Source organism: Mastigoproctus giganteus, chromosome 1 (assembly GCF_048544385.1).
Source record: "Mastigoproctus giganteus isolate SK-2022 chromosome 1, ASM4854438v1, whole genome shotgun sequence".
Classification (NCBI taxonomy): domain Eukaryota; kingdom Metazoa; phylum Arthropoda; class Arachnida; order Uropygi; family Thelyphonidae; genus Mastigoproctus; species Mastigoproctus giganteus.
Window position 1 is genome coordinate 67,613,238 of NC_143575.1, and position 12,439 is coordinate 67,625,676.

At 35.5% G+C, this 12,439-nt stretch overlaps 1 protein-coding gene across 1 annotated transcript in view; it reads left to right on the forward strand.

The window, feature by feature from the left end:
* Hibch (3-hydroxyisobutyryl-CoA hydrolase) overlaps positions 1-12,439 on the forward strand; it is a 366,114-nt gene that overhangs the window by 270,861 nt on the left and 82,814 nt on the right. The window contains exon 8 of the mRNA XM_090380451.1: positions 4,720-4,865. Coding sequence (XP_090236577.1) covers positions 4,720-4,865 — 146 coding nt within the window. The remainder of the gene's footprint in view (positions 1-4,719; positions 4,866-12,439) is intronic.

The window sequence follows — 12,439 nt, forward strand, 5'->3', positions numbered from 1 at the left end:
GTGGACCAGTCGGATTCATCCTCTCTTTTTAGAGTTTATATAAGTAAAGTCCTTGCTGTTTTTCTTAGAGTCCTTTGCCAAAGATTTCTAATAATCTGTCTTGACTTGATTACAGACTAGCTTATATCTGCCGTAGGCTCCTGTGTCACCTGATAATGTATATGCATTGCATACAGTTTTCTTCTCTGCTACAAGTCTCATTAGTTCATCTGACATCCATCTAGGCCTAAACCTTGAAAAATATTTCTTAATTGGTATGAAAAGCCTAGTAACTTGAACAATTAGCTCCTTGAATGCTTCCCACTTAGAATTTGCTGTTGATTACCACCATTTTATCCCACTGTACACAATTTAAAAACTGTCTGAGACTGTAGCCACCTTTACGGAAGCAAAAACCTTTCCCTTTACCCCTGATGGTGATTATATCTTAAATTAAATCCCACATCAGTACACTCTGATCACTACCACCTAGTGGTTCCTTTATCTGCAATTTTTTGATGCACGAATAATCAGTGCTGATAACCAGATCAAAAGTATTACACTCTCTGGTTGCCTCTCTAACATGCTGCTGCAGAAAACAATCATCCAATAAATCCACAAAAATCTTGCTAGTGTGCGAGTGACCAAACCACAAGTTGCAGTCAATATCAGTCTTAGTGTCCAAGTTTTCAGATTATACAAAGGTTGGCAGGATTGTTAGTGACAGTTATGCTACTGCAACAGGATTTAGAAAAGTTGGGCAAATGGGAAGGGAAGTGGCAACTGAAGTTTAACATTGACAAATGCAAAGTACTCCATATGGGTAGCAGTAATGCCAGAGAAATGTACAAACTGTGTGGTGTTACACTCAGGGTAGTTTAGAATGAAAGAGTCTTTGGGATATTTGTGCAGTCAGATATGAAGTTTTTTGAGCAGTGCAGACAGGCTGCCAGAGCAAGTCATGGGGTCTTGTCAATGATATAAAGGAATACTGCTAGCAGCGATAAGGAGGTGATTATCCCCTCGTGTAAGCCACTGGTCAGGCCACACCTTGAGTACTCCATACAGCTCTGAAAGCCTCATTTTAGGAAGGATGTAGAGTTGCTAGAATGAGTACAGAGAAAGGCAACAAGACTGGTGAGGGGAACAAAGGAGTGCTCTTACAAAGAAAGGCCTCAGTTCTCCAAATTGCAGCTTCTGGAGACTAGGCACCTGCATGGTGATCTCATTGAGATGTATAAGGCCTTGAATGTATTGAGCAGGCTCAGTGCTGATGGGTTTCTTCCTCTTGCTCAGATAACAAGCCTTCAGGAGGTATAAAGTTTAATTGGAGAAAGACATTTGTCGAATAGATGTGCAGAAATTTGTCTTTAGTCAATGGGTAGTTCATTGCTGAAACAAACTTCCAAATGTTGTGGAAGTTGTTAGCTTCAATAAATTCAAGGAAGAAGTGGAGAAACTTTTGGAGCGAATGGATGGTTGAAATGGGAGGGTTTTTTTTTTTTTTTTTTTTGGCTAAGGCTGTATAAGCTTGCTTTCTTGCATCATTTGCCTCTACTAATGCTGATTCTTCTGTTTTATAATTCCAAAAAAAGTACCTGATATTAATTTCCATAATTTTCTTTATAAAAGCAAATATAAATTGTGATTGTTTACTTTCTTTTCCAATTCAAATACGGGTAGCAATATGATTTCTGACTTCTGCATTATAAGAGCATGTACACAAATCTGTACAGTTAGCAGTCATGTTTCAGCAATTTTCTACGGCATATGAAATATAATTGAGTTAAGTTACATATTATTTTTGGAAGGTTTTGTGTGTAAATGTTATTTTACCTTAATGTAATTTTTTAATCAGATTGGATAATAAATATTTATTGAAGACTAAAAAACTTCTGAGGTGTTTTTTTTTTTAATAATATTTGAAAGGATAAATTTTCTGTTTAACTACATGTTAATTTTGTAACTATAGATACAAGCACAGATATAAGAAGTGCAGTATTGGAATTTGAGAAGTACAATGTGTACAAAAAGGATAGACAGGGTAGGAAGGGACAAAGGGTTATACTGTTAGTTAAGAAGCACATAAAATCTATGGAAGTGCATTCAGTTGACATGGGTGCACAGTGCAATGTTGAGTGTGTTTGTTTTGACATAAACACTGGGAAACAGAAAATGAGAGCAGGAGTGTGTTACAGGCCTAATGACTCTGATGAGTACAATGAACAGTTGTGCAGAGAAATAAAGTGGGCCAGTAAAAAAAATCAGAATGAATTGTAATAGGGGATTTTACCTTTCCAGGTAGTGATTGGAACTTGGTTACACGTTAGCAAGACTTTTGTTGATTATTGGAGGATTATTTTCTACAGCAACATGTTCGACGGGCAACCAGAGAGAATAATGCTCTTGATATGATTATTCATGCATTAAGAATTTGCAGATAAAGGAACCATTAGGTGACAGTGATCACAGTGTACTGATGCGGGATTTACTTAAAGATGTAACCAGCATCAAGGGTAAAGGGAAGGAAGGGTTTTTGCTTTTGTAAAGGTGACTCCAGTGGTCTCAGACAGTTTTTAAATTCTATACAGCGCAATCAACTGATGATGTTACCAAGGGTGAATTCTAAATGGAAAGTCTTCAGGGACTTAATCTTGTAGGTTACTAGACTTTTCATACCAATTAAGAAATGCTATTCAAAGTTCAGGCCTAAATGGATGTCAGATTAATTAATGAGGCTCATGGCAAAGAATAAAATGCATGGGATGCATATAAATTATGAAGCGACACAGAAGCATACGGCAGATATAAGCTAGTCGGTAATCAAGTCACGAAGAAAGTTAGGCAGGCAAAGGCAGATTATGAGAAATCTTTGGTCACAGTGGATGCAAAGAAAAACAGCAAAGAGTGCTTTACTTGTGTAAACTCTAGAAGGAAGAGGATGAATCAGATTGGTCCACTTAACATAGATGGTTTGACTATTGATAATCCTGCTCAAGTAACTAATAAACTTCATCAGTATTTTGCCTCTACATTCACACATGAGGAGGTATTCAAGGAGGGGAATGCCAGAAGTTTATCAAACTCTAACAGGGAGCTAAGTGATTTTGTAATAACTGAGAGCAAAGTGGAGGAGAAATTGTTGAAGTTAAACATAAAAAAGGCACCTGGAGTAGGTGGGATCTATCCAGTTATATTAAAGGAAGTGCCTAAGGAAGTAAGCAAACCCTTACCTATAATTATGAGAGCATCCTTAGATTCAAGGGAGGTCCCCATGGACTGGAGATGTGCAAATATATCCCCAATTTACAAAGGGGTGACAAAGGGTGACACAAGTAATTATAGACATGTCAGTTTAACTTCTGTTCCAGGGAAATTAATGGAATCACTGGTTAAAGAGGTGACACAGGATCACCTCGAAAAGACTGCAGTAATAGTTCAGACACAGCGTGGGTTTGTTAAGGGGAAGTCCTGTCTCGCCTATTTCATTGGATACTATGATTTGGTCACAAAGGAACTGGATGCAAAAAATAATTTTGCTATCATATACTTGGATTTCAGAAACAGTTTTGATACTATTGTACATGGAAGACTGCTGTACGAATTCAAGCGGTATGTCATTAAGGTCAAGTTACTGCAATAGATAAAGGGATGATTGAGTGGGAGACTGCAGAGAGTGGTAATAAATGGGCACTGAACTAGATGGACTAATGTTATTAGTGGAGTCCCCCAGGGTTCAGTGCTCTCCCCATTGTTGTTTTGTGTATTTATCAGTGGTATCAATAAAGGTATATCAGGCTTAATGTCCAAAGTGCAGATGGTACAAAAATTGCAGGGTTGTTAATGACAGTAAGGACAGTATGCTACTGCAATAAGATCTAGAAAAGTTAGGCAGATAGGCTGAGAAGTGGCAACTGAAATTTAACATTGACTAATGCAAAGTATTGCATATGGGTAGCAGTAACCCAAGAGAAACGTACCAACTGTGTGGTAGTACAGTCAGGGAGGTGGAGAATGAAAAAGTCCTGGGGGTAATTGTGCAGCCAGATATGAAATTCTCTGAGCAGCACATATGGGTTGCTAGAGCAGGTCATGGAGTTTTGTCAATGATATATAGCAATTTTGCAAGCAGAGAATGGAAGGGATTATCCCTTTGTATAAGGCAATGGTCAGGCCTCACCTTGAGTACTGCATTACAGGTCTGGAGGCCTCATTTTAGGAAGGATGTAGAATTGCTAGAACGAGTACAGAGAAGCACAACAAGATTGGTGAGAGGAACAAAGGTGTGCCCTTACAAAGAAAGGCTTAAGTACTGCAAGTTGCAGCATCTGGAGACTAGGCACCTGCAAGGCGATCTGATGGAGGTATTTAACACCTTGAATGTTTTGAGCAGGCTCAGTGCTGACGGGCTACTTCCACTTGCTCAGACTAAGAACCTGACGGGGCATAGATTCAAATTTAAGGAAAGAGTTGTAGAATAGATGTACGTAAATTTGCCTTTAGCCAGTGGGTAGTTGATTGCTGGAATAGATTTTCATCCGTTCTTGTGGAATTGATAGCTTAAATAAATTTAAGGCTGAACTAGAGAAACATTTGGAGTGATGTGATGGGTGAAAAGGAAAGGGTTTTTAGGCTGATTCTGTATAAGCTTGCTTTTGTGCATCATATGCCCCAACTAATGCTAGCTATTCAATTACTCATATGTAATTTGCAATAACAGATTTTTTTTTTATTGCACAGGTTTTTTCCCTGACGTTGGAGGAAGTTATTTTCTTCCTCGTCTTCCAGGAAAACTTGGACTTTTTCTTGCCTTAACTGGACATCGGCTTCAAGGGAGAGATGTGTTCAAAGCTAGAATTGCTACACACTTTGTTGCCAGCAATAGAGTATGAAAAATAGTTCTAATATATCATTATTTACTTTCTGTTAAAAATTGCTAATTTTTATTCAGTGTTTTGTCATTAAGTTGAAATTTCTGATACTCTGTTTTTAAAGTATAATTTCATGAGCAATTTTAACTGTGTTTACAATAATTAGTACAGCAGACTCTCGATTTACCGGGATCAGATTAACCGGGACAATTAAAGACTCCAAATTAAAAAAAAAAAAAAAAACTGGAAATCATAAAATTCAAGTAATAACTAGAATAGGTATAAACAGATGTTTTGAAAGTTGTAAATAAGTGGCGTTGTAAGTTGTCATTGGGAGATTAGTGTGTCTATTATCTTGCAACCCCCGCTGTCTTCACACTCACCACTCAAAAAAAAAAAAAAAAAAAAAGAGAGACCAAAAAATGTTTAGTTTGTTTTAGTGCGTACTGTTGATTGTTGTGTTCCATCCACTGCAAAAGGACAAATTTTCTTTCGTTATTTATGTCAAGCATGTCGGATTTTTTTTTTATAGTAACTAATTTTATTTATTTATTTATTTTTTTTTTTTGTTTAGAAATCACAAAAATGACATGCAAATGCAAGAGTTGCACTTTCAATTAAATAAAAACTTGAAATTATTCAAAAGTTTGAAAACAGTGCATCCGTTAAATCTCTAATGAGCCATTATACTGTTGGTTACCAAACCATACGCAATATTATAAAAAATAAAGGGAAGCTATTGGATTTAAAATCAACATCATAAAAAATAAAAGGGAACCATTGCATTGGACACACGGGTAGTGCGTGGCAAGTGTTTTCATTTTTTTTTTTTTTATCTATCAGCATACTTTTTACGTAGGTTGCTGAACATTTTTCGATACATTAAGTCGGGGCTTCGGACTTTCATTACGTTACTTATATTTTTTTTATATGATGGAAGATTTCAGTGAAGGGGACACATGTTTCACCATAATAACATAAAAACCCACAGAATTCCGGTATTATTGCAAGTGCAATAGGATCAAGTTTACTACCCGTTCATAATAGATTGCGCTAACAGAAAAGCCCAGTAACCCGAAAAGTGCAAATTGTTTTTATTGTTTTATGGCAGTGATCTTCAGAAATGAGCTTCAGTAAAATGTGCGCTCACTCGCGTGGGGTGATAATAGTGAGTTTTCGCCTTAATCCTGTGAAGTTCTTTTCAGAAAATTTAATTTTGACTGTTATCGTGGTGCTGACTAAGAGAATAAGTGACAGCTGTACTAGTAAATATATCAAGAAAATGAAAGCGATTGAGTTGGATCAGAAAATTAAAATAATAAGGATGTATGAAAATGGCCAAACATTAACACGTATTGCACTGAATTCAGATTCCTCAGTGGCAATGGTGAACACAATAAAGGAGAAAGACAGAATACGAGAAGCAGTGAAGCAATCGGCACCAATGAAGTCAACTATAATAAACAAGGCTATGAAATACATATCAGTTTTTACAGTACAATAACATGCACGTTTTCTTTTCTTATGTGCCACTCCGGCTAGTTCACCGCTGTCCCCAGATAAAGTTATTAATTGAACTAATTAAAAAAAATAACTATTTTTCTTCATTCTTCTGGGGATATTATGTGGTTTCTGTAATTTTGGCATATCAGGGATGTAGTAGCAGTATTTTATTAGTCCATCCCAAGTTGTGTAAAACTCGACTTACATAAGAAGTCCGGGAACTATCTCTTATGTATGTCGGAGACTATTTTTGGATTAACCGGGAAATTGATTATCCGGGAATTTTTTTTTTACCATCTATTCCGGAAAATTGAGAGTCTACTGTATTAATAGCAGCAAATGATACGAGAAAGCTAGCTTATACAGCATCCTCCAAAAAAAAAAAAACACTTCACACGTTACTTATCAATCTCCCCTAATAATCTGTGTAATTCTACCTGAAATTTATTACCCACTGCACAATACCATATGGAAGTTTGTTCTAGCAATCAACCAACCACCTGGCAGAAAACAAATTACCACAAAAAAATCTGTTCTGTGACCATCATTCCTCAGTTTTGTCCCCTTATTTGTTTTGTCTGTGCAAATTAAGGATACTATCAACATTTAGCTTATTCAGTTCATTCATATTGCTAAATAGTTCAGTGAAATCTCTTGGCAGGTGCTTGGGTTCCAGATGATGAAGTTTGCAAAGCTAAAGTCTATCTTGATAAGATAGACTTTTGGATAAGAAAGACTTTTGGCCACTTGACCAATATCATTGCTCTTCTCTCCACCTATTCACTGCACATCCTTCCTAAAACGGCTTCAAGAGCTGTATCCAAATGTACCTATTGCCTTATACAGCAGAATAATTACCTCTTTATCCCTGCTGCAAAAATTCCTGTATATCATTTACAAAATCCTATAAGCTCTCCTAGCAGCCCATCTGCACTGCTCAAGGAAATTCATGACTGAGTGAACAGTTACTTGTTTATTTTCATTCACTTCTACTTTCAGTGTGGTACCACACAGTTGCTATGTTATTCTGGGATTACTGCATATGCACAGTACCTTGCATTTCTCAATGTTCAAGTTTAGTTGCCACTTCTCAGCCCATCTGTCTAATTTTGCTAGACTTTGTTGAAGTAGGATATCCTGATTACTATTATTAACCACCCTGCCAACCTTTGTATCATCATCTGCAAACTGAGACATTAAACCTGTTATGCCTTTTATATTGTTAATAAATATGGTAAACAACAAGGGAACCAACACTGTGCCGAGCCCATTGCTGGTCCCACTGAACTAATGGACTAATAACATTAGTCCAAGAAGAGCACTGCTCGTTGATAGTTGTTGTCTGTCTTCTCTTGCTCAACCATCCCTTATCCTTAGCAGTAACTTGTTGCTATGGCTGCACTGCCCCATTGTACAGCAGGCTTTTCTCAAACCTAATATCAAAAATATTTTTGTGCATCCAGTTCCTTTATTACTGTGATATAGTATTCAATCAGATTGGTCAAGCAAGCATTTGATAATTAACAGCCCTTAACAGTTCCCTTTAAAATATTCGTGTTCTGCTTGTGTTATTCCCGTCTAGATGGCCTTGCCTAATACTAAGCCATCTATGCTCTAGCATGTTGTTTAAACATATAAAATTCCCATTGAGATTTCCAAAATTTTCTTATTAGGTTCGAGTGGTTAATCACATTGTGATCATCACTGAAACAAGTAAATAACAACATAATAGGAAGGAAAAAACAAAGGGCGTGATTGATTATTTTCTGCAAATTTTAACATATACAGGTGACCCCCGCTTAACGCTGATAATTCATTCCAGAAAAACAGAGCGCTAAGTGAACCCGCAATAAGCGAGCGCCTCATTCCCATGAGGTAACATATGTATTTGTGAGTTGCGGGCGGTGCAATAGGATATTTTCTAATCAATAATAAACAGTAGTGAAAAGATGCACAAATGTCGGTCAAAATATTTAATATTCAAATATTTGTACAAATAAAATATTCTGCATTGCATACGTATATAATTATGTGGTAACTAGTTATGTATAAAAATTAAACTTAAAATTCAAATTAAAATCATGAATTTCATTGATCTAAATTGATTTTAATTGATTTAATTTAATTGATAAATTTAATCAAGAAAAATGTGTCTATTTTGGGTTGTACTTTGGCCCTCTTCCTGGTAAACTAAAAGGGGTTTTAATTTTAAATCTCCCACAGCATTACCACCCAACAATAAAGTCAACCAATCCTTCGCCGCTTTGAAACCTGGCATGTTTTTTTCTTCTTTCAGTGTCACACTACTTTTAGGCTTTCGTTTCCAAAAAATTCCTGCTTCATCTGTGTTAAAAACTTGTTGAGAAAACACATAATACCCCTCTTCAATAATTTTAAAAAGTTATTTTTTGAAAGTTTCGGCTCCTTGATCCGCACTTGCGGCTTCTCCCTGATCCGCACTTGCGGCTTCTCCCTGATCCGCACTTGCGGCTGCTCCCTGATCCGCACTTGTGGCTTCTCCCTGGATTTTAAATCTAATCAACCAACCCTTACTAGTTTTAAATGGTTCAAAAAAAAAATTTGTTTTTTTTTTTAGGCGAGTTTTCTTCAGATTGTAATAGGCTAATATCTCTCTCTTTCTTTCTTTTTTTTTTTTTTTTTTTATATTTAAATTAACTGAATTCTGCATTGGATATTATCTTCAATAAAATTAGTTAAAAGTCTCTCCATTTCAATCCTAATAGCCAGCCTAGCCCTAGTTGCTTGCAGTAGAACAGCTGTCTTTCCCGCTGCTAAAATTAAGGCAATAGCATCATTAATACGCAGCCATTTCTGAATAAACAGAATATTTATAAGGCGGCATCATTTTAGGTTATATTGTGAATACTTTCACAACGAGTTGCCATGATATTGCACTACTTCGAATAAGTAACGCTTCACCTAAGGAGAAGACTAATGTTACTTATTCTCAGATAGGTACCACCACCACCCAGACGGCACCGTTTCAGGGCTATTTTTTTAAAATGTTGATCTCGGAATACGTAACAAGTCACTGTACTGCAATTAAATTAGCATGCGAGAAAATTTCACTGAGCGTGGGAATTCTCAAGTCGGCATGGAAAACGTTTTAATGCTGTTTTGCTATTCATTTTCAAGCTGTCGACTTCATCAAATGAAACGATTTCGTTAAATATGCCAAAAATGCAATCTGTTAAGGAGCATTATAGTCAGATATGGATTATAACATAAGAACAGCGTTATAGCGAATCAGCATAAAGGGAACCGCATTATACCGAGGGCCTGCTGTAGATTAAATTTAAAATATATGAAGTGTGATAATAAAGTTCCTGGACTGATGCTATTGCAGTCATGTTCAATGAGTTTGAAAATAAACAGAAGTGGTATGTTTTGTAGTTCAAACTTCCTCCAAAAGATGATTGTACAGAGATTGTCCAATTGGCTGACAGGTTGCAAGTAACAACCAGTTTCATTAGTAGCATTAAAAATCTGTGTTTTATCACAATTTTGCAATATAGCAAACTATAGACTTACAAATTTTAAAGAATGTTTATTCTTCGTCATCGACTAAATGCACACTCGTTGATCACTTATTATTGGCTCGGCACTCGTTGGTTTGTTGCACAAGGAGTCGTCTTCTTCAGAAATGCTTCAAGAGCTGTTTGTTTCCAAGATAATCTTCTGTTTTCTTTATAAATTTTTCAATAGCATGCATAAGCATTTTTTAACGGAACACACAAATTGCAACTAACATGATTTGCACAGAGTAACAAGTTTACGAAGGTTTAAAAAAAAGGAATGAAGAGAAGATTCTGAAAATTTATTTATGTTTTTTATGTGATTGAAGATTTCAGTAAAGGGGGAAATACATTTCACCATAATAACGCAAAAAACCACACAATTCCAGCTATCGGTATTTTTGCAAATGCAATAACATCGAGTTTACTACCCGTTTATAATTGCTTGCAGTAACAGAAAAGCCCAATAAACTGGAAAGTACAAATTGTTTTTCTTGTTTTGTGGTCGTGACCTCCAGAAATGTGCTTTAGAAAAATGTCACAAAGGCATTCAAAATTGTTTCTTATAACAGAACATATAATAATGATGAAAGTGTAATGCATTTTAGTGATTTTAGTGATCTGGTAACTAATACAATTTGCACTATAAAAAAAAAAAAAAGACTATATTTTCATGATACAATGGCGTCTCTGGAACAGATTAATATCGTAAAGCTGGATATGCTGTATTGTACAGCTACGTGTGTGGTTTGAAATGCAGTATTTATGAATGTTTAACCTTCATTTTATGCAATTAATGTTCATATTTTCGATTTTGTTGATACATGATATTTTGAAAAAGAAAAAAAAAACTCATAAACCCGGGAACTCGTAAAGCAAGAACTGCCTGTACAGTAGAACCTGGATAAGAAGTTTTTCAAGGGACTGGAGGTTTAGAACTTCTTACAGGGAAAACTTCTTAGAAGGGAAAGTGACTTAAGGGTATGAAATTTTAACTACACAAATAAAAATGAAAAGATACCAATACATAAGTTAAAGATCATTTTTAAGTACTATTTCAGAATTTATAAATATTTTACTCTGCCTATGGGAAACATTTTTAAACTGAGGATTCCTATTTGCTTCACATTCTATTCGTTAAACTCATTACCAAGTTGGAAGAATGAGCTCCTTTGGAGTTTCAACAATCCACTAAGTAATTCTGAACTGTTCACAACCATCAGAACTTAACACTTAATGTGGTCTATGTATCCAGTTATGGATATTGATGAAAACAATTGCAATATTTCATGTCCAAAACGTTTCTACTAAAAAGGTTTTATCGTTGAAAGCCTCAGACTATGGAAAATTCACTAATAAAACACGTTAGTATCATTTTAGTTCGTAGTAAACCACTAAGTAGGTGAAATGGCATCATTTTTGTTATATCTCATATTGTGAGTGCCTTCACAATGAGTTGCCCTGATATTGAACTACTTCAAATAAGCAAAGCTCCAACAATAGATTCTCGAATAGGCAACACTTCACCAATGGATACTCGGAGGATACCATCACCCCACAACCCCTGGGTTGGTGGTATCCACCGAGAATAAGTAACATTAATCTTCTCCATTGGCAAAGCATTGCTAATTGGAGGTAGTGCAATATCAAGGCAACTCGTTGTGAAGACATTCACAATATGAGATTAATGTATATCAAAAATGATGCCATTTCACCTACTTCAGTGGTTTACTATGAACTAAAATGATGTTTGGCACTAACTTGTTGTTCGATTACCAAATGTTTAATTGTTTAATATTATAAATAAATAATTTCTATATTTAAAAAACATTAAGTGGGAAATGTCATTATTATAGTACACTGTGTGTTCTTTATCAAGAACTTTTTACCCAGAAAACTTCTTAAGCGGGAAAATAATACGCTATAACATATACAGTTGAAACTGGGACTTCAGAAACCAAACCTAGTACAGGGAAAAACTTCTTATGTGAGAATTACTTATCCGAGTTCTACTGTATTTTCAGATCTTTATTATGCAAAATATTTTAAGATCTTTATTATGAAAGAAATATAATTGTAGGAAAGGCTGAGGTTTATTTGCATTCATTAGAATGAACTCATCACACCAAAATTAATTTTGTCCAATCTTTTCAAAACACAAAAAGGAATCAAAATCTACTTTTAACAAACTCTGTGCTGTACCAATTTCATTTGCTGAACTTCTGATTTACTTCACATTTACTGAATATTACTATATTGTACCAATAATTACAGATTACTTCTCACAGAAAGTGTTTAGCTCCTCAAAGTTATTAATCTCATATTTACATTAAAATTCACCCATTGCCAGCTATAACATTCCAATCAGCAAAGATTTCCAATCATGATATACGTACTAGAAAACGTGTTCAGCTAGTCATATGAATAGTGCTTCCTTCATTTTTAGCGGCAACCAGTTGTATTTCTCTAAGTGCAGTGTTGTTTACATTTAGCTTAGTGCAAGGAATGTACTGACAAGTTTTTATACATCAAACTATCAATTAGCAAGAA